Source organism: Octopus sinensis, linkage group LG13 (genome assembly GCF_006345805.1).
Source record: "Octopus sinensis linkage group LG13, ASM634580v1, whole genome shotgun sequence".
In the NCBI taxonomy this organism is placed as follows: domain Eukaryota; kingdom Metazoa; phylum Mollusca; class Cephalopoda; order Octopoda; family Octopodidae; genus Octopus; species Octopus sinensis.
In genome coordinates this window covers 11,632,921-11,656,374 of record NC_043009.1, presented here as the reverse complement: position 1 = coordinate 11,656,374, position 23,454 = coordinate 11,632,921, and the positions used below count along the sequence as shown (strand labels likewise).

The 23,454-nt window shown below is 37.1% G+C and overlaps 1 protein-coding gene across 1 annotated transcript in view; it reads left to right on the top strand.

The window, feature by feature from the left end:
* Positions 1 to 23,454, top strand: part of LOC115218422 (protein mesh) — a 93,648-nt gene that overhangs the window by 8,330 nt on the left and 61,864 nt on the right. The window contains exon 2 of the mRNA XM_029788227.2: positions 22,570 to 22,703. Within this exon, the coding sequence (XP_029644087.1) occupies positions 22,570 to 22,703 (134 nt within the window). The remainder of the gene's footprint in view (positions 1 to 22,569; positions 22,704 to 23,454) is intronic.

Here is a 23,454-nt window from a genome sequence, read left to right as displayed (position 1 = left end):
TGTGTATGTGTTAGTATGTATATATGTGTTGTGTTAGTATGTGTGTGTATGTATGTACGTATGTATGTATGTATGCATGCATATATGTATGTATGTATGTATGTATGTATGTATGTATGCATGCATGTATGTATGTGTATGTATGTATGTATGTATGTATATAAATATGTATGTATGTATGTATATGTATATATATATGTATATATATATATATATATATATATATATATAAGCACAGGCATGGTTGTGTGGTAAGTAGCTTGCTTACCAACCACATGGTTCTGAGTTCATTTCCATCACCGCATGTCACCTTAGGCAAGTATCTTCTATTACAGAAGCGGCCGACCAAAGCCTTGTGAGTGTATTTGATAAACGGAAACTGAAAGAAGCCTGTCGTACATTTATATATATATATATTAAATACATGTGTTTGTGTGTACATTTGTGACTGTGATTGTCCCCCCCCACTAACGCATGACAACCGGTGCGGAAGTGTTTACGTCTCCATGACTTAGCACTTCGGCGAAAAAGGCTGATAGAATAAGTACTAGGATTTTTTTTTAAATGAGTTCTGGGGGTTGATTTGTTCGACTAGAGGTAACGCTCCAGCATAGCCGCAGTCAAAAGGTAAAAGACGATATATATATATATACATATATATATATATATATATATATATATATATATATATATATATATATATATATATATATATATATATATATAATATAAAATGGGACAAGAACGCAAAACATCCAGACAGTTAGGTGATACAAAAGGGGACAGCAAAACATCCAGATAGACGATACAAAGAAAACAAGGACAAGTCATTCGGAGTTTTCTTTCTTCAGTCAAGCACCAGATTATCCTAGCAATTTCGGCTGATTAGTTTTGAGATTGCTCCAGTCTAGCCAGCCTCGAGGAAAAACTAAGCTAAGAGCATTAAATTCCTTGAAAGAAAGCAGCGAATGTATACAAAAACAAGGACGTAAAAAACGGACAATGTTACACAAATGTGAATACAATAAAAATAACAACATGTGTCTTTCGACTAAGGACGAATTGAATATATACCTATGTGTGTGTATCTATATACCCATATAAATATCTGTTTCTTTATTACCCACAAGGGGCAAAACATAGAGGGGACAAATAATGAAAGACAAACGGATTAAGTCGATTATATCGACACCAGTGCGTAACTGGTACTTATTTAATCGACCCCGAAAGGATGAAAGGCAAAGTCGACCTCGGCAGAATTTGAACTCAGAACGTAGCGACGGGCGAAATACCTATTTCTTTACTACCCACAAGGGGCTAAACACAGAGGACAAACAAGGACAGACAAACGTATTAAGTCGATTATATTGACATCAGTGCGATTATATTGACCCCAAAGGATGAAAGGCGAAGTCGACTTCGGCGGAATTTGAACTCAGAACGTAACGGCAAACGAAATACGGCTACGCATTTCGCCCGGCGTGCTAACGATTCTACCAGCTCGCCGCCTTCATATACCCCTATAAATATCACCCATACATACATATGCTCATGTGTACTTTGAGGAATATGTGTGTGTGTGTTTATGCGTGTTTATATGTGCTTGTGTGTGTGTATGTGTGTGTGTGCTTGTGTGTGTGTATGTGTGTGTGTGCTTGTGTGTTCGTGTACGCACAGATGCGTGTATGTGCATGCGTGTGAGAGACATATTCACATGCTCTTTGAGGTCAAGCAGTAACAGGAGTTAAGATGCGACCTGTAAAGGTCAAGCGTTCGTCTAGCGTGAAGGTGAATCTAATCTATAAGAAAATTAGTTAACTTCTTATATCGATTGATTTTTCGCTTTATATCGTCTTTTGTTGTGTTTAATGACATTTCTATATTAAGGTTGTTTCACCTTGGAGTCTTTGCACCTGATTATATATACCATAGTATACCATAGTGTCTTACAGAAGCAAGATTTAACACCTGTTCGGTATTTATGAATACTCTAATTATGTTCATGTTGCAAAATTGGACAAATATAAACGCCTTCTTTAATTACAATTATCACCATGGAAATTAATTATATAGTTTTTTTCCCTCCCTGCTATGAGTAATCTGTCATCAGACTGCATCTTGTTGCTATTTTTAATTGAAGCAGTTTCATTTCGTCTGTATTCTTCATATCAATGGAATGGGAAAGGTATAGATGTTACGGTTTCCTTATATTATTACATTCATTTAAGGCGGCGAGTTGGCCGAATCGTTAGTACGTCGGACATAAATGCTTTGCGGCATTCCTTCTAGCTCTTTATGTTCTGAGTTCAAATTCCGCCGAGATCGACTTTGCCTGTTATCCTTTCTGGGTCTATAAAATAAGAACAATTTGAGCATTAGGGTCGATGTAATCAACTAGCTACCTTCTCCCAAATTTCAGGCATTGCACCAATCAATTGGAAGAATTACTGTAAAGAAGCAGCCTGGCGGAATCGTTAGCATACTGGAGAAAATGCTTAGCAACATTTTTTCCATCTTTACGTTCTGAGTTCAAATTCCGCCGAGGTCTTCTATCTCTTTTCATTGTCTTTGGATTGATGAAATGAGTATCAATTGAAGGACTAGGGTGAATGTAATCTCCTAAGGTTTCTGCCCTTGTGCCAAAATTGGAAATAAATATTACTCTTAGCTGAAACAGCACTTCCCACGTTTTTACCATCATGGTGACCCATTCTGGGAAATCAATAATCCTTTGGAACTCTTGAAAAATAAAATGCTACATTAGAATTGCATTGAATTTCAGAATGGTATTGAATTAATACTTATTTTTACTTAGGGAAATAATCCTTAGTTTTTACGATGTACTTACATAGCAAGTAACCTGATATGAGATCGTGTGCTGGAACGAAAACAATTGCAGCGTGGATGGGGTTTATAAGCCATGTAAGAAACACACAAAAGCCGTTAGATTCACTTCAATATTTAAATTTAATTTTCCAAAATATTTTCGTCGCTTTGAGACCGCGACCTGCTCACTGACAAAATTCTGTGCTGACAAATTAAATTTAAATGTTGAAGTGAATCTAACGGGTTTGTGTGTTTCTTAAATGGCTTATAAACACCTTCCACACTGCAATTGTTTCCTTAGTTTAGTTTAATAATAAATAAATGCGCCCTTTTAAAGCCTAAGCCAGGCTCATGGGCCCGGTTTCCCGGTTTCTATGGCGTATGTGTTCCCCAGCTGGACGGGATGCCGGTCTATCGCAGCGTTACTCATTTTTGCCAGCTGAGTGGACTGGAGCAACGTGAAAGGAAGTGTTTTGCTCAAGAACACAACGCGTCGCCCGGTCCAGGAATCGAAACCACAATCTAACGATCATGATGCTGACACCCTAACCACTAAGCGACGCGCCTCCACTTACGTTTTGTTTACTGTAAATGATTCCTACTGTGTGTTGTGTATTTTCTCGGTTGAAGTTGCTGAGACGTCTTGTGAACGTCTTGTGAACGTCTTGTGAACGTCTTGTGAATGTCTTGGAAACTTTTATATTAATGTCCACACACGCACACGCGCGCACGCATGCACGCACACACATACATACACACAAGCACACATACACAAACACAGACACACACACACTCATTAAGTTTGTATGTGTGTGTGGGCGAATGGCCTCGCGACCATGAGATCGTGGTTTCAGTTCTGGGATCGGATGAGGCGTTGCATTCTTGCTCAAATCACTTCATCTCAAATTTCTCAGTGGTCACTTTCATACCTCACGTCTACCACATCTCAGGTGTCAAACTGACATGTTCTCTCTTTATACTTTACTAGCACTATGACCCGGCAACACCGGGTCATAGTGCTAGTGCATGCATATACAGCTGCGTGCGTGCACACATACACGCGAGTACTGTCCAGATCTACGACCAATCACATACAGTTAGCTGGCATTCAATTGGCGTATCAAGTTTTGGGCATTTTGATTGGGTTTTGTATAGAAAATTCACAAAAAAGTCACTTCTATTGATTTTTTAATGGCTTTGCGGGGTGACCGGAGGAAATGTAAAGATGTGCACGACTACCCTTGGACGGTTTTGAATGACCATAGAAAGTGCGAGCCCTCTAACTAAAAAAATGTGGCTTTGTATAAAGGACACACACACACACAGATATTTTGCCGTTTATATATATAGAGATAACTTCTTTAACGTATATTCAATTATATCGTTAGCTCCGAAATCGAAAGAAGACGTCACCGAAGCAAAGTTAAATATATTTTGCATTAGGTTGTTCCGAACGAAATCTCTCTAAATGGTTCTATAACTTTTACAATCTTGCTCTTGTAATGCGGAAACTGTTCAGCTTTAACGGGGAACCTATTCAGCTGCAATGCGGATGCTGTTTACTTGACACAAAACCATGAGATTACAAACGATGGACGTGTGTAGATAAATTTAGTTTCAGCTTGTTCTCATCAAACATGAGCTATTCTGATTTTGTTGTTGTTGTTTAAGAAGCTTAACAGACAAAAGGGCATTTTAAAGTTTGAAGTTTAATGAAAAATAGAGAGTAATGCCAATCTCTCTCTCTCTCTCTCAAAAAAAACAACAAAAAAACTGGCAGTAGTAGGAATTTCCAGTTTCTGAGAATTGACAATTGAAATTTGGTCAGTGAAGAGAGAAAAAGAGAAAAACCCAGTTAATGTATACTACTTGTATAGAATGCTGTACTTTAAAGTAATTTTGTTGGAGAAAACCACAGTGGCCATATTCTCTGAAGTAAATATTTTAAAAACTAAATTCATTTCTGGGGCGATGATATGTAGCTAAAGCAATAGTTTTATTATTTTCTTTGTAGATAAAATTTATATCCTAATCATGCATATTTAAAAGTCGCTGAATCATTCAGTTTATGTGTGAAGAGGGATATATCTTGAGACTTTTCAAGAGATATTGCCTAATAGGTCAACTAATAAATTTGATAGGTTACAGCCATGTTTCAAGGAGTGTCAAAAATGCCTTGAAAGCCGATTTCTTTTTTTAGCTGCAAAAAGTAAAACAAAGTTGCCAAAACGCTAGTGCTGTGTTGAAGAAGGTAAAATTGTATTAGTTCAATAACATAGGCGCAGGAGTGGCTGTGTGATAAGTAATTAGCTTACCAACCACATGGTTCTGGGTTCATTCCCACTGCATGGCACCTTGGGCAAGTGTCGTCTACTATAGTCTCGGGCCGACCAAAGCCTTGTGAGTGGATTTGGTAGGCAGAAACTGAAAGAAACCCGTCGAACATATGTATATATATATATATATATGTATGGGTATATGTTTGTGTGTCTGTGTTTGTCCCCCCCCCCCCATCGCTTGACAACCGATTGCTGAGGTGTTTACGTCCCCGTAACTTAGCGGTTCGGCAAAAAGAAAACGTTAGAATAAGTACCAGGCTTACAAAGAATAAGTCCTGAGGGTCGATTTGCTCGACTCAAGGCGGTGCTCCAGCATGGCCGCAATCAAATGACTGAAACAAGTAAAAGCATAAAAGACAGGACGAAGTAGAAATAGGTTGTTTATCCTAAAGAGTTTCAAGAGAAATGTTTATTTTATTAAATGTCAGAACTGGAATAACAGAAGAGAAGAAATAAAATATTTTATCTGTCAAAAATATCACAATTCAATTTTCTAAACAAAACCAAGTAGGGCTATTAAGTTAGACATGACCTGGTCAGGTCAAGTCATCCAAATATATCAAAGTATAACCTATTGAATTATTGGTGTGTCTCTGAAAAGTTTTTGACTTTTTGTCATATGACATAGCAAAGTAATCTGACACAGACACTTTAGTCTAAGAATGAAGTTTTGGGCAGAATTAATTGCTTCAAATTTTAGACCTCAGAGCCTTTTAAAGAATAGGAAATGCAAATTTGCAATGTTTATTCCAGTTTCGTTCAGAAAACGGAAAGTGAAACGTCAATTGTAATGCTCCAGTCAGGAAATGAAACCGAACCAGGCACTCACCTAATATGAAATACATATTTCTTTACTACCCACAAAGGGCCAAACACAGAGGGGACAAACAAGGAAAAAGGGATTAAGTCGATTACATCGACCCCAGTTCGTAACTGGTACTTGATTTATCGACCCCGAAAGGATGAAAGGCAAAGTTGACCTCAGCGGAATTTGAACTCAGAACGTAACGGCAGACGAAATACGGCTAAGCATTTCGCCCGGCGTGCTAACGTTTCTGCCAGCTCGCCGCCCTTCCTAATATGAAATATAGTTCCAGTTTATGGTTTGCACAAACAGTGAACTGAACAGTGGGTCATTGGAGTCGTACCTTGCGGTTCGGTAACCCTACAATTTGAAGTCACACGATTTGAAACCTTATGCTCTAAAATTGTTGCAAATGTTATTTTCGTGTCGTGTGAGGGTTTCAACAAACAAGATACAAATGAATAATATCAACCAATTCTAAAGAAATAATTTACAATACTAAATTCAAAATAACTAAACACTAAGACCGAGCGTTTTGCTTTTCATGATGAGAAGAACAGCGAAGTCTCCACCCGTTCAGTTAATTTTATCTCTCTCTTTCGCTCACACTCTCTCCCTCTATCTTTCTCTGTCTGCCAATGTCTGTCTGCACCTCTGTCTCTGTGTCTCTCCTATTACACCCACACAAAAATGTAACGAACACGAGAACATTTATATCTAAACATCATAGGTATTAACATATTTTCGTTGTCAAGTCTGCATTGTCGAAAAACTGTTTTCTCGTAAGTGCTTCTGGATCAAATAAAATCTATTTATTTGTTCGCCTAAAACGCATATCTCGGACAGATATATTCCAAAATGGATAACAAGCGTCCGGAGTGAATCCCAGGAAAATATATATATATGTCTGCACCCACCGTAGGTAAAACATAACTCCTTCAAATTTTCTCAGAATTTTCCAACATGTTTCCGTATCTAAAGACTCATAATCCTTTTCTGTCCGTTACAAAAGATAGTATTGCAGTCAACTCGTTTCTCACCACCATGCTACGATTAACGTTTTCTATCAATCTGTTTTGATTTCTTCTTAAGCTTGTTAACGTTGCTAGGCAGATAAGAAAATTTATTTTCCGTTATTGCTGTCGATTGTTGATTGTTTATAGTCACGATTATATGCACACCAGCGTATATATATGCGAGCATATCACTATGCAAATGTATTTGAAGAACATGCATTTATGTATGTGTGTAGGTATATATATATATATATATATATATATATATAATATATATATATATAATATATATGTATATATGTATGTATGCATGCATGTATATATATATATATATATATTATATATATATATATATATATGTATATATATAAGTATATATATATGTGTGTATATATATGTGTATTTATATGTGTACATATATATATACATATGTATATAGTATATATATATATGTATATATATATATATATATATATATATATATATATATATATATATAATATATATATATATATATATAACTTAAACATATATATATATATATATATATATATGTATGTATGTATATATATCTGTATGTATATATATATGGTTTGAAGCTACAAATATATATCTACCGGGTATATAAATGCATTAATTATTGGTTGAAAGGCAAATATATGTATTGTACTTATATTATTTGCACATGCGCATATATGCATTTATATTATATAAGGTATGTTAAATTCATTCGTATATAAGCTTTTGTGTAGAAAATCGGCGCATATGTGAAATGACCTAATTTAATAGCAGCTTATCAACCTTTTCTTATCAGTTTTGCTATTATAGACGGTGTCGTTAAGAAGCAGCGATATAGGATTGCAGCAAACTGAATCTGCAATTCGGTTTCAAATTTTAGAAGGATCTTTCATTTGTCCATAGACCACTAATTGTTTTATATATGATTATGTAATATTTTAATTATTCACTTGTGAGCTAGCACCCGTAACTTTGCAAGCTTTTTTTTAGACTGTTGAGGTTGATGCTGTCGATGTTCAGTTTGAAAATACTTAGACCAAAGAAAGAAAAAAAAAAATTCAGAACGAGAAACGGAATTTCTGAGAATTTCTGAGAGTTACAATTCTGAAAGGGCAGAATGAATGCAGAAAATATTTACCTGATACAATTGAGGTTAAGACTACTAAACGTGGTAAAAAGAAAAGAAACGAGTGTGTTGGTTAGACTTGAGTTAAGGCAGAATATATATATATATATATATAACGATAAACGTCGCCTTTTCAAGCCTAGACAGACTCATGGGCCCAATTTCCCGGTTTCTGTGGCGTATGTGTTCCCCCCAGCTGGACGGGACGCCAATCCATCGCAGCGTTACTCAAGAAACAGGAAGAGAGAGTGAGAGAAAGTTGGGGCGAAAGAGTACAACAGGGGTCACCACCAACCCCTGCCGAAGCCTCGTGGAGCTTTTTTTAGGTGTTTTCCCTGAATAAACACGCACAATGCCCGGTCTGGGTATCGAAACCGCGATCCCCCGACCGCGAGTCTGCTGCCCTAACCACTGGGCCATTGCACCTCCACACACACACACACACACACACACAAACGCACACATATATATATGCAGTTCAAATGTACAGAGACCTAAACAGGGGCTAAACATAGAGGGGACAAACAAAGACAGACATAGGTATTAAGTCGATTACATCGACCCCAGTGCGTAACTGGTACTTAATTTATCGACCTCGCAAGGATGACAGGCAAAGTCGACCTCGGCGGAATTTGAACTCACAACGTAACGGCAGACGAAATACGGCTACGCATTTCGCCCAGCGTGCTAATGTTTCTGCCAGCTCGCCGCCGTCACAAAGGTACAGAGACCGTTGGAATAGTAGAAGAAAAAGGAGAAAAGAATGAGCGTTTGTAAGTTAGTAACTGAGGCATACTGGTGAATGATAATTTTGGCTTCGATTTGGTGCGCTTGCCTGAAACATGAAAGATATTGCCCAATACTCCATTGCATTTCTGACGTAAAAATTCTAGTAGGTCAACGACTGATCAAAATTAATTTATTTTCAGGTTATAGAGAAGAGTCTTTTGTGTTGCAGTTTTGGCAATGTTCTTTAAGTGAGAAAGATTAACTGCATCTGATATGTCAATAGGGAAACGTATTTACTGCTATAGGTATGGTTAGTCTCCGGTGCTAGTAGGAAGATGTATTGTGCATTACCTTGATTAGGCAAGAATCAGATAAGACAGACGGTAATGTTTAGAAAAGGGCTGGATTTGTAGCACAGAAAACGGTCAAGAGAAACTGGGATATCAGTGTGGATACTACATGATTACAGATTGTTCGGAAAGTTAATTGAGCTTCTGTTTAAGTAGCTGTTATATCGCAAACCTACACAGTGGCTGTGTGTGCGACGAAATCCTCGTCGCCATTGTTATATCGCGATATAACAGTTGCGACGAGGATGAGATGCTCACACAGCCACTGTGTAGTATTGCGATATAACAGTGGTGACGAGGATGAGATAGGCAGGCCGTTGTATAAAAAAAAAAGAATTAGGATAGTCCACGGTGTGTCAGGGAAACGTGTTCAATTCTTGGGCGATATAACAGTAGCATTGTCAGTGTCGACTGAGTACAAAAGCCAGATTTTGAATAGACTGAAGTCAACAAGGATGATGACTTCAGCGATAAAAGATAAATAGATAGAGAGATAGATAAAGAGAGAGTGAGAGAGAGAGAGAGAGTGAGAGAGAGAGAGGGGAGAGAGAGAGGTTGTGATTTCAACGTATGAATTGAATTTGGAATAATTATTGATGACGGGAAGGTGGATGTTGAGGAACAGCTATATTCAAGATATCTATGCAAAACCCCACCAAAAAAACAAAAAAAAACCCACAAAACATAGGCGTAGGAGTGGCTGTGTGGTAAGTAGCTTGCTAACCAACCACATGGTTGCGAGTTCAGTCCCACTGCGTGGCATCTTGGGCAAGTGTCTTCTGCTATAGCCCCGGGCCGACCAATGCCTTGTGAGTGGATTTGGTAGACGGAAACTGAAAGAAGCCCGTCGTATATATGTATATATATATTTATATATGTGTGTGTGTCTGTGTGTCTGTGTTTGTCCCCTTAGCATTGCTTGACAACCGATGCTGGTGTGTTTACGTCCCTGTAACTTAGCGGTTCGGCAAAAGAGACCGATAGAATAAGTACTGGGCTTACAAATAATAAGTCCAGGGGTCGATTTGCTCGACTAAAGGCGGTGCTCCAGAATGGCCGCAGTCAAATGACTGAAACAAGTAAAAGAGAGCAAAGAGAGTTTAACCCTGATATGAAATCTCATTTAGTTTCCTCCATTGTAAATGTACCTTGTTCGAATTATTCTCTGTATAACAGCTGTGTCATATACGTCCTAATGCTTGTTTCAGAATGTTAGCAAGTGGTAAACTGAGACACGAATAAAATCAATGATTTCCATCTGGTATGTCCGAAAAAAATCTGCTGCATCTTTTGGCACAGCAAAGTGTCGAATGATGAGTTTCATTGCCAAACTGTTTGCTATAACGTAGTCCCTGATATAAAACGTAGCGACACCTACTGGTGGCCCATGTGAATACTAACATAAATTGCATTAAGATGGACAACTCTGGTAGATAAGTTCTAAATTATATATTTCTTTATTGCCCACAAGGGGCTAAACATAGAGGGGACAAACAAGGACAGACAAACGGATTAAGTCGATTACATCGACCCCAGTGCGAAACTGGTACTAAATTTATCGACCCCGAAAGGATGAAAGGCAAAGTCGACCTCGGCGGAATTTGAACTCAGAACGTAACGGCAGACGAAATACCGCTAAGCATTTCGCCCGGCGCGCTAACGTGTCTGTCAGCTCGCCGCCTTTTATAGGTTCTAAATTATAACCGTATGAGTGAGCTTAATAAGTATTTTGACCTTTCCTGAGGGTTTCATCAACCATAGTATATACTAACAAACTTAGTAAGCTCCACTTTAAGCGTGACTCGCTTAATCAGAATTCTATTTACGACTGAAGAAAAATTTCTGTCACTACGCGGACAAAATTTGCTGTTCTTTTAGAATAACTGCAACCGGTTCTGCAATGGTTTATAGAAGTCCGGGCAAATGAGTAAGCAGATAAGTAGATCGATGAATGGGTAGATGGTTAGAAAGACACATTGAAAGATAGTAAGCCAAGTAAACAGCGAGATCAATGTAAAAGAATCGAAGGGCCTGACATTTGGCCATATAAAGTAGTAATGTTGTAAAGGTAACGGTCTTTGACCATCACCGCCATCATTAACAATGCATAAAGATGGAATTGGATATTAACACGAACATAGTTTAGAATACTTGAATTACTACTGGCAGAAATTTCACAAGATTTCTTCAACTCTCTAAAAGCTCTGTTGCGCTTTCTGCGATTTTGTCAACTTTTATAGAAAATCGACAAGCAAGTTGTCGAGATAAAAATCTTCTAACACGAGAATAGAATAGAATGATATTTATATAATCGATAATGTACCGGAATCTGAAAGTGGTAGAATTGGCGCTCAGAAAGCAGATAACTGGCTTCTTTCATTGTTGCTTTTCATTCCCTTAGTTGAAGTTAACTAAGTACCAGTAATATATTGGTATTTAAACAATCGTCTGTATAGTTTTTTTTTTACTTGTATCTTGAAAGAAGGGAAAAAATGCAGCCTGTGTTAGCGAAATAAATCAATACCGCAGAATCTATTTCTTATATATTTCTCAATTGTTATTGTGCTGCAGCTATACATGGAGAGCTACGATGGTGTCAGCGTAGCTGTGCATAGACTATGCGTTATTTTATTGAGTGAAGTATAATTCACATGACTGTTCTGACTGTTTCCTTTTTATTCTTGAAAGACATATATTTTTTACTACTTCTGTGTTCAGATATTCTGAATTGTTGATAATGGGAAAACTGCATTCGTAAATCTTTGTTGCTAGCATCAAAACAATAAACACATATTCATGTATAAGTTGTTATTATTCAAATGTAGCAAGCATTATAAAATAGGTGGTATATCTTTGTCGTACTGGTTTTGAAGAAAAAACATCGTGTACGCCATGCTTATATACAAGGTCTTATTCACAGATTTCTGACCTGGATCTCCTAGTCTTCTAAATATATATTAATAATCACTTAAATTATACTATTAAACACATTAAGTGTTACTATTTTGTAATGCCATAGTTCCACTCAACATTAGCTCAACAGCTATTAAAGAGAAAGAAGTGTAAACGAAAAATCATTTAATGTCTTTCATAATTAATTTTACTTAAGCAGAAATGCAAACCCCAATTTTAAAAATCAAGAAAGAAAGTTGTAACTTTACTCAACGTTATTGCATATGATATCGAGTGGTATCTCTTGAAAATATATCATAAAATTGTGGCTGTGTGTTAAGAAGTTTCCTTCACAAGCATATGGTTCCGGGTTCTGTCTCACTGCGTGGAACCCTGGGCAAGTATCTCCTACTATAGCTTCGGCCCGACCAAAGCCTTGTGAGTGGATTTGACAGATGGAAACTGAAAGAAGCTTGTCATATATATATATACATACATACATATATATATATATATATATATATATATATATATATATATAGTCGCATATATATATGCATACATATATATATATATATATTATATATATATATATATACAGTCGCATATATATATATATATATATATATATATATATATATATATATATATATATATATATATATGCATGTATACATGTATGTATGTATATCTTTGTGTCTGTGTTTGTCCCCAATCACTGCTTAATAACTGGTGTTGGTGTGTTTACATCTCAGTAACGTAGCGCTTCGGCAAAAGAGACCAATAGAATAAGTACCAGGTTTTAAAAGAAAGACCTGGAGTCGATTTGTTTGACCAAAACCCTTCAAGGCGGTGTCCCAGCAGATCCGCAGTCAAACGACTGAAACAGGGTAAAAGTAAAAGTCAGAAGAGGGATACTCTTAAAAATACTAGAAAGGACTAACTGGATACGTGTGAGAGAACAGCACTAAACTATATTATCTCTTCCTTATTCACGAACACCATGTAACTAAAGTCAGCTGAGCTGAGCTGAGACCCCCTTCGGTCATGACTGACCGTGGGATTGCACCTAGAAAGTTACCCTACCAGGCACAAGTCCGGGCAAGGTTGTTTATGGAAGACCAGCAGTCGCCCATGCATACCGGCCTCCACTCTCCACGCCACCAGTGTTATCCAAAGGAAAGGCAAAGGAGCCGATACAAGTTGGCACCTGTGACGTCGCAACTCATTTCTACAGCTGAGTGAACTGGAGCAACGTGAAATAAAGTGTCTTGCTCAAGAACACAACACGCAGCCCGGTCCGGGATTCGAACTCACAAAATCACGATCGTAAGTTCGACGCTCTAACCACTGAGCCATGCGCCTTCACTAAAGCCACCAGTAATTTTACAAACTATAAGCACCACTATATTGCATCCCATCACATCTCTAACGTAGCTAAAGATACATCCTAAAAACTCAGATTATGTAAAAGCCATAAAACATGTATAGTTCTGATTGGTTGTGGCAATTTAGAATGCACAAATACTGCATGCATATCTACGAAACAAATTTAGAGAGCATCTAAGAAAAAGTCATCCGGTTGATTGACAAAGATTCACCCAGCAATATGCACTAACGCAAGAGTGGCTGTGTGGTAAGTAGCTTGCTTACCAGCCACATAGTTCCGGGTTCAGTCCAACTGCGTGGCACCTTGGGCAATTGTCTTCTACTATAGCCTCGGGCCGACCAAAGCCGCGTGAGTGGATTTGGTAGACGGAAACTGAAAGAAGCCCGTCGTATATATGTATATGCATATATATATATGTGTGTATGTGTGTCTGTTTGTCCGCCTAACATCACTTGACAACCGATGCTGGTGTGTTTACGTCCCCGTAACTTAATGGTTCGACAAAAGAGACCGATAGAATAAGTACTAGGCTTACAAAGAATAAGTCCTGGGGTCGACTTGCTCAACTAAAAAGGCGGTGCTCCAGCATGGCCGCAGTCAAATGACTGAAACAAATAAAAGATAGTAAAAGAGTAACCACTGAACTACCATCGTGGAAAGTTTTCACAATACATTCAACCATTTGGTAGCAGTTCTTGTTTCTTTGAACAAGTCGTCAGTGTACAATCTCATGCAATCAGCTCACAAAAATTTTCAAACTAATTGCTGTTCAGTTTTATTTGGACTTCTGTCTTGACAGTCGCATATTATTTTCTCTGCAATCGTTACAAGGAGATTGAGTGTCTTGAACACGGACACAAAACAGTGAGGACAGAATATGATCTAAATCCCTTTTAGTTGGCTGCCTAGTACTTAATTAACTCTGCCAGCCATATTCTCTCTCTTGGACTCATACCATTGTGATATAAGTACCTTTATCTTCTAAGGATGGTGTGCATCAGGACCTGTAGAGTGTTGGACAACATACCATACGATTTTTAGTTACTTCTCTTTGCAAACTGAGTTCTAATAGCTTATCTTTCATTCCTCGGTACCAGTCATGTATAGCAACGCACAAATCACTTACTGGAATTAATTCGATCAACTATCTCATCTCTCCCTCTCTCGAAACTGTTGTTGCTGTCTATCTCAGAAGCCATAATTATATTTACGTGCAAAACTATTCCTAATTTCTAATTTGTTTGAACTAAACTCAAGGGCGTCTGATTTCTGCGAAAAGACCTTGAACAAGAAATAGGGAGAAAGATAACGTGCAATTTTATGCCTCCCAATGATGTGCTTGACATTTTCAGCTTTCTTGAGATTGATAAAAATTCTACCACTTATATCACTCCTTTGATTGCAACGAAGTTCAAAACTGTAAACGTCACTGATAAGCAACAAATTATTATTTACCTGAGCTGGGAAGAAGAAAAAAAATCACCTAGAAAAAATGCTTTTATTCCTTTTCAAGATAACAGACGTATTGTAGCGTTTTATCTGATTTATATTTTATCTTCTTAGCTTTTTCAGTTAAGTCGTTTTTTATTTGTTTGATATATTGTTTTACTTTAAGTTAACGAAGTATAAGAAATTAATTTTGAATGGCTTTTTTATCATTCGTGCAGATGTAACTGTATTTGTGTGATAGTTTTTGAGTGGGAGTATTTTCGATATGGCTGTTGGGTACTGGCTACGATAGAAATTTGTTAATAAATAAAATTGTGCACTGGCAACAATGGATCTTTTCGGTTTGAACGGCAGTTTTTTTAGCTGTGTCATATGAAATTGTCACCCATAATTATGACCCTAGTATCGATCTATTGCATTTCAATCTGTTTTAGGGTTAGGGTTAGTTAGGGTTAGGGTTCGGGTTAGGGGTGGGGGGAAGGGTATCTTTTTCCTTCAGAAATGTATATAAACCCAATCTGTTTCTTAAATGAGGAACATATTCATACGGCACAGAATGCTTTTTATTTTACCTCAATAGACGTCATCGATTGGTTGAAATTGCAGAAATTGAAGAAAATAAACAACAAATATCTTACAAACTATAGAATTTTCTCAATAAAGCCAAGAGAAAAAGATGTTTTATAAACACATTCTACCAGTATTCGAAGTTTAAAAGTGTTTAGTTACGTGGGAATTATTTAAAAAAACTGCCGTTCAAACCGAAAAGATCCGCAACAATAATTTGTTAGGTTGAAGCTAATTTCCTTTGGCTATTCTGTTAAACGCCAAAGCTGTTTCTTTGCTTTCCATTCTAAAACTCAAAAATCCATAAGGTGGGTCTTCATCCCGGACTTTATTATCGTTACCTGGATGAGGAATAAAGCTTCGTCTGATAAGACTTCAGTCAGATGTATGTAATTTCCCCTGCTAGAGGAAATAGAACGCAAGAAAGTAAGCAACAAATAGCTAGTTGATTTTATAACGGTGCCATCACTTAAACGGCTGAGTATACTTTCCACACGGCCAACACGCAGTTAAGTACACGTTGTGCGTCATCAAAAATTACAGCAATTTTATTAAAATCAAAATTTTCATTAAGAAAAACCAAAGCTTCTTTTCCTCATAATGTTTAACAGAAATATACACTATATAGGCGCAGGAGTGGCTGTGTGATAAGTAGCTTGTTTACCAACCAGATGGTTCCGGGTTCAGTCCCACTGCGTGGCACCTTGGGCAAGTGTCTTCTGCTATAGCCTCGGGCCGACAAAAGCCTTGTGAGTGGATTTGGTAGACGGAAACTAAAAAGAAGACCGTCGTATATATGTATATATATATATATATATATATATATATATATATATATATATATATATATATATGTGTGTGTTTGTGTGTCTGTGTTTGTCCCCTAGCATTGTTTGACAACCGATGCTGGTTTGTTTATGTCCCCGTTACTTAGCGGTTCGGCAAAAGAGACCGATAGAATAAGTACTAGGCTTACAAAAGAATAAGTCCCGGGGTCGAGTTTCTCGATTAAAGGCGGTGCTCCAGCATGGCCGCAGTCAAATGACTGAAACAAGTAAAAGAGTAAAAGAGTAAAAGAGAGTATATTGCCTAGTTAGTTTTAGAAGGTGAAACAAAAATACGCTTAAAAGTCATTTTGTGTGTGTGTGAGTGCGTGTGTGCATGTGTGCGTGTGTGCGTGTGTGTGGTGTGTGAATGCACGTGCGCATATCTGTGTGTGTGTGTGTGTGTGGTGTGTGTGTGTGTGTGCGTGTCTCAGGGTTTTTAGTTTTTTGCGCGTAAAACAGCATAGTGAAAGTACAGGAAGAGCTCAATATTGTACGATAGATAAGGCGGCGAGCTGGCAGAAACGTTAGCACGCCGGGCGAATGGAGATCGATGGAATAAATATCAGGATTAAAAAAAAAAAAGTACTGGGCTCAATTCATTCGGCTAAAATTCTCCAAGGCCGAGCCCCAGTATGGCCGCAGTCTGATGAGGGAAACAAGCAGAAAGCAAAACGCAAAGGATAAAGCTTAACAGTAACATGAATTGATATTTAGTAAAAAGGCGGCGAGCTGGCAGAAGCGTTAGCACGCCGGGCGAAATGCGTAGCCGTATTTCGTCTGTCGTTACGTTGTGAGTTCAAATTCCGTCGAGGTCGACTTTGCCTTTCATCCTTTCGGGGTCGATAAATAAAGTACCAGTTACGCACTGGGGTCGATGTAATTGACTTAATCCGTTTGTCTGTCCTTGTTTGTCCCCTCTATGTCTAGCCCCTTGTGGGCAATAAAGAAATAGATATTTAGTTAAACACGAAACATTCTCACAAAATTCGCTTATATGTAAGATTCCCACCAACCCATTTCAATGTTCACCAATCAATGAAAAAGTGTTAAGGTGGGCTGACAAGATCCTTTAGGATATTTAAAAAGAAATTTTAAGAAATCAATGCAAAATCTTTCTTCATTTCAAGTTTATTCTCGTCTCATCTGAACTCAAGATCGCAAATTATTTCACTGCTTTTCTCCTTCCAGTCATTATGCCTATATATATATGTGTGTGTGTGTGTGTGTGTGTGTGTATGTGTGTGTGTGCGTGGGTGTGCGTACGTGTATGTGTGTATGTGTGCGTGTGTGTGTAAATGTATGTATATATATATATATATATGTGTGTGTGTGTGTGTGTGTGTAAATGTATGTATGTATGTATGTATGTATAAATATATGTATATGTATACAAGTATATATACGTATATATAAATGTGTATATATGTGTGTGTGTATATATATAGCTAAACATAGGTAGAGATATTCATACATACACACACTCACACATATATACATGTATGTATGTGTGTATATATATACATGTATATATATATATATACATGTACCTATGTGCATATATGTATGTGTATATATACATATGCATGTATATGTATATACATATATATTCATACATACATACATACACACATATATACATATATATATATACATATATATATACATACACACAGAAATGTAGGCATATGCATATATACATATATATAAAAATGAGTGTCCGTGTGTATTTGTGTGTGTATGTGTGCGTGTTTGTGTGTGTGTGTGTATGGGTGTGTGTGTGTGTGTGTGTGTGTATGTGTGTGTGTATACAATCGTTCGATCGCTTCTAATTTTTACCTCTGCTGCCAAGCAAGAAAACGACAGCAGGATACATTCGAATTATCTTGCCCAAAGCACAGCAAATCCTAAATAAAATAAAATAAGATAAGAAATACAAAAACAAAAACAAATCAAGATGTTACAAAGCCGGGTCTAGAAGATTATCTATTCAGCCATTACCCATCATCAAATAATATTCTGCTTATGCAACAGATCATACAACTAAAGAGAAACGCAATCAGATTACGTCATGTTCATGAATTTCACAAGAGCTTTAATGGCGTAGACATCACGCGGAGCTGTCAAAAGAATATTATACATCTATCTGAAGTCTTGACATGTTTGTCTCTAGACACTGACGTTGCACTACTTTGTGCCCAACAGTGAAATTCAACTTGTCAATATCCTTCTATTATATTGGTATCTCCATACGTGTACATCTGAAATACCTACGAAAGGAAAGCTGGTGTTGTTGTTATTAATGGTGTAGGCTGATAATGTTGTTTACACTATATTTCTTGAATTTGTAGTTGTTGGCGTTGATGTTGTTATTGTTGTTGTTGTTGTTGATAGTATTCTTGTAGTTATAACTAGTCGTTTGTCGATGTCGTTGAAGATGTTGATTTGAATTTTTGCTTTTATTATTAACTAGCAGTATCGCCCGGCGTTGCTCGGGTCTGTAAGGGAAATAACTATATAAGCATTTTTAGAGAGTTATAGCCAAAAGATAGCAAAAGAATGCATTAAAAATGGAAAAAAATGATGATAAATTTTTTTTTAAATCGTTGACTCATCGTAGACATTTTTAGAGAGTTACTTCCCTTATATAATAGCGAAAAAATGCATTAAAATGGAAAAAAATGATGGTAATTTTTTTAAAAATCGTAGACTCATTGTAGACGCGCGCTAATACCCAGAAGGGCTCGATATGAATCACGACTATAAGATACCCGGTTTTGGTTAAACTGCACCGCAAAATGTGGGAGTAGTTAGGAATCTAAATCGTACGAAACAGACACACAACTTCTCTTTTATATATAAAGATGATAGTGCTTTTTATAGTCGTTGATGTTGGTAATGATTTCTCATCACCACTATATTATAATAATAATCCGCATGTAACTAAACATTATTTAACCTGAAATATTTTACTTGGAATTCCCAGTAATTGCTTTCTTGCAACTCATAAATCTTACTGTAAATAGGTTTAACAGGTGTTACTATATGCGTGTATATATGAATGTTAATGCATACACACACACACACACTCACACCCGCCCACACACTCACGCACACGCACGCACGCACGCACACACACACATCATCACGGTCATAAATCTGTTCTCTTTTTACATATGTCTAAGTCTCTTGGCTATTTGAGATAAGCTTGGACAACTGTCATGCTGATGACGCCTATTGAGGCAGAAACATACTATGTCCTTTCTCTCAATGTCATGTCAACTTTGAAGCATACTTGATTCTTAAGATTATCATCCATTCTCATACGGAGCTGGTCTTAATTGCCATTTGCTAATTATCATACATATATACAGTCGTATTACCAAAGCCATAAACAAGTTCTATTATTTTAGTATACGTTTAGGTCACTTCGTTACTGGAAATACGTTTGAACAATTGCCGTGCTGATGATGCAAAATGAAGCAGAAATACATGACAACAACTTTCCTCTTATCTCTAGACAATTAGCCTGTCCACTTCTTTCTTAATGGTATGTCAAAGTTCTTGGGATTATTTCCCCTTCTCATATGGAACTAATCTAAATTGTCATTCGGTAATTATTCTCAGAAGACGGAGATAATTTGAATTAATAACGAATTTATGTTGTATGGCATCGGTTGTTTAAATATATATATATATATATATATATATATATATATATATATATATATATATATATATATATATATATGCCACTGGTCTTCATTTTGGTTTCGGTTATAAGTGGGAAAGGTTTCAGTTATATGTGGGAAAGGAGTTATGTGCGCATGTGTGTACTCGCATGCCTTGATATACGAGTTAATTTGATCCCGGAGACCGCTTGTAAAGCGACAACTCATAAAGCAGAGCAATTATATCCCATTATTGCAATGTTAAATCGTAATTCGTTCTCAGAAAAATATTTTATCGATAAAATTGATAATACTCGTAAATAAACGGCAATAAAACAACAGAATGTAAAGAATATTTTAAGTAAAGTAAAAATAATGTCAAGATTCCTTATAATAAAAAAAAATTATTATGATAATCGTTTACTCAATCACTTTCACTCGCGCACATCATCGTCGATTCACAAGCACTCGTAGACGGACTTGTAGATTTCTTTAAAAAAAAACAAGTCTAGAGCTTTATTTACATTATTAACATTATTTACATTCGACGGATATTTGTCCTCATCTTGTTTGTTGTTAACACAACGTTTTGGCAGATATACCCTCCATTCCTTAGGAATGAGAACCCACGTTCGAAATTTCCGCAAGACATCTGAAGAAGGCTGGTGGGTATATCAGCCTAAACGTTGTGTTAACAACAAAGAAGATGAAGACAAATATCCGTCGAATGTAAATAATGTAAATAATGTACATAATTCCTCATCTCTTAAATATAGAACTGTAAAGTCCAGATCTCTTTGCTTAGAAGAAGCGTTTTTCTTGGCTCTCTATAAATCTCTCGATAACAAGCAGAAACTTTTGCGCTTTGTTCAAAATTTGGATCTTGTGTTTGAGAAATAAAACTCATAAACCCGGGATCTCATAAAGCGGTTCCTCGTAAAGTGAGGCATTACTGTATATATTTAACAGTATAAAAGTTTAGCTACGCTGTCATTATCGTGAAGTTTCACTATTATGTATTATCTGGCTAATATATACGTTGGACTGTCTGTGTATACCATCGCCATTTTAGAATATGGCTACATACACACGGTGGCAGTGCAAAGCATAATATTTGAATATCCTTTATTTAATGCTGAAAGCATGCAGTAAAGGAAATATTACTAACATATAATATTGTTTAACAGACAATATTGTACAATATTCTTTAGTATTCTAGGCTCAAGGCCAGAAATTTTGGGGGAAGGGGCCAGTTGATTAGATCGGCCCCAGAACGCAACTGGTACTTAATTTATCGACTCCGAAAGGATGAAAGACAAAGTCGACCTCGGCGGAATTTGAACTCAGAACGTAACGACAGACGAAATACCTATTTCTTTACTATCCACAAGGGACTAAACACAGAGAGGACAAACAAGGACAGACAAGCGGATTAAGTCGATTATATCGACCCCAGTGCGTAACTGGTACTTAATTTATCGACTTCGAAAGGATGAAAGGCAAAGTCGACCTCGGCGGAATTTGAACTCAGAACGTAGCGGCAGACGAAATACCTATTTCTTTACTACCCACAAGGGGATAAACACAGAGAGGACAAACAAGGACAGACAAGCGGATTAAGTCGATTACATCGACCCCAGTGCGTAACTAGTACTTAATTTATCGACTTCGAAAGGATGAAAGGCAAAGTCGACCTCGGCGGAATTTGAACTCAGAACGTAGCGGCAGACAAAATACCTATTTCTTTACTATCCACAAGGGGATAAACACAGAGAGGACAAACAAGGACAGACAAGCGGATTAAGTCGATTATATCGACCCCAGTGCGTAACTGGTACTTAATTTATCGACTTCGAAAGGATGAAAGGCAAAGTCGACCTCGGCGGAATTTGAACTCAGAACGTAACGGCAGACGAAATACGGCTAAGCATTTCGCCCGGCGTGCTAACGTTTCTGCCAGCTCACCGCCTTTCGATGTTCTGTATGTGGAATGTGGCGCGGCCTTTTATGGCATTTTAATTCAAAGACTATGATTTTTTTCTCCTTTTACCATCCAACTTTCGAGATTTGCACTCATAATGTGCAGTTGAAATTGCTATTACTCTTAAAGTAAAAAACACTGTTTTTATTGTAGCTTGAAAATTTTTTTTATTGTAGCTTAAAATTTTTTCCAAAATAGAAACTAATGTTGCTAATACCATTGCAAATGTTGCAATCCATTATTGTTTTTGTTATTAAATGTTAACTGCATGGATTTTAATCTATGTTTTTTTTTATAGGTTCATTATCATAATTTAAAGAGCGCAGTCATTAATTAAAAAATGATTCATATTTAGAATTGATGTTTAGCGAAATTGCATCGTATTACGGTGGGCAACGCAGTGTAAAATTGAAGTAAACAATCAACTGAAAATAAAACAGAATAAAATAAATAATAGAAGAATCAGTTAGAAAAGGAGAATTAGTAAATGAGAACGACTTTATCAAGATTGATGATAAAAAATGACCAGAAAATGAGATTGAAATATTTCAGTAAAGGTGTTTATAATGTTTCTTTTATCTTTCAGTGATCCATGCCAGTCCACTCTTTGAATTTGGTGTTGGTGCAGGAGATGATAAAGCGGAACATTCCGAAGATGACTATATTATTTCGTTGCCCCACGATATTTATTTTGCTGGGATGCGTTATAAGCAATTGCATGTAAGAAAATTTCTTCTCTCTTCAACCATTCACTGAAAATACTAAGGTTGTTTATTTGCATTCTTTTCTTTCTGTCCGGTTCTTTACCAACATTTAGGCGCAGGTTTGTGCTTCCTAACCACACCGTTCCGGGTTCAGTTCCACAGCGTGGCACCTTGGGCAGGTACCTACTACTGTAACCTCGAACCGACCAGACCAAGCCTTGTGAGTGGATTTCGTAGATAGAAAGTGAAAGAAGCGCACATCGTGCTTATGTGTGTATGTATTTGTGTGTGTGTCTCCCACCACCGCTTCAAAACCATTGCTGGTGTGCTTACGCCCCTGTAAGTTAGCGGTTCGGCAAAAGTGTCCTACGGAATAAGTACCCCGCTTAAAAAAAAAAAAAAAGTAGTGGGGTCGATTCATTCGAGTGAGAATTTTTCAAGGCAGTGGCCCGGGGCATGGCCGAAACAACTAAAGGATATATTAGAAGGAGATGGAACTATCTCTTGCATCCATATTAGAAAATATCCTTTTCTACTCTAGGCACAAGGCACGAAATTTTTTGGGAGAGGGCCAGTCGATTTGATAGACCCCAGAACGCAATTGGTACTTAATTTATCGATCCTGAAAGGATGAAAGGCAAAATCGACTTCGAAGAAATTTGAACTCAGAACGTAGCGGCAGACGAAATACCGCTAAACATTTCGCCCGGCGTGCGAACGTTTCTTATTTCTTTACTGCCCACAAGGGGTTAAACAGAGAGATGACA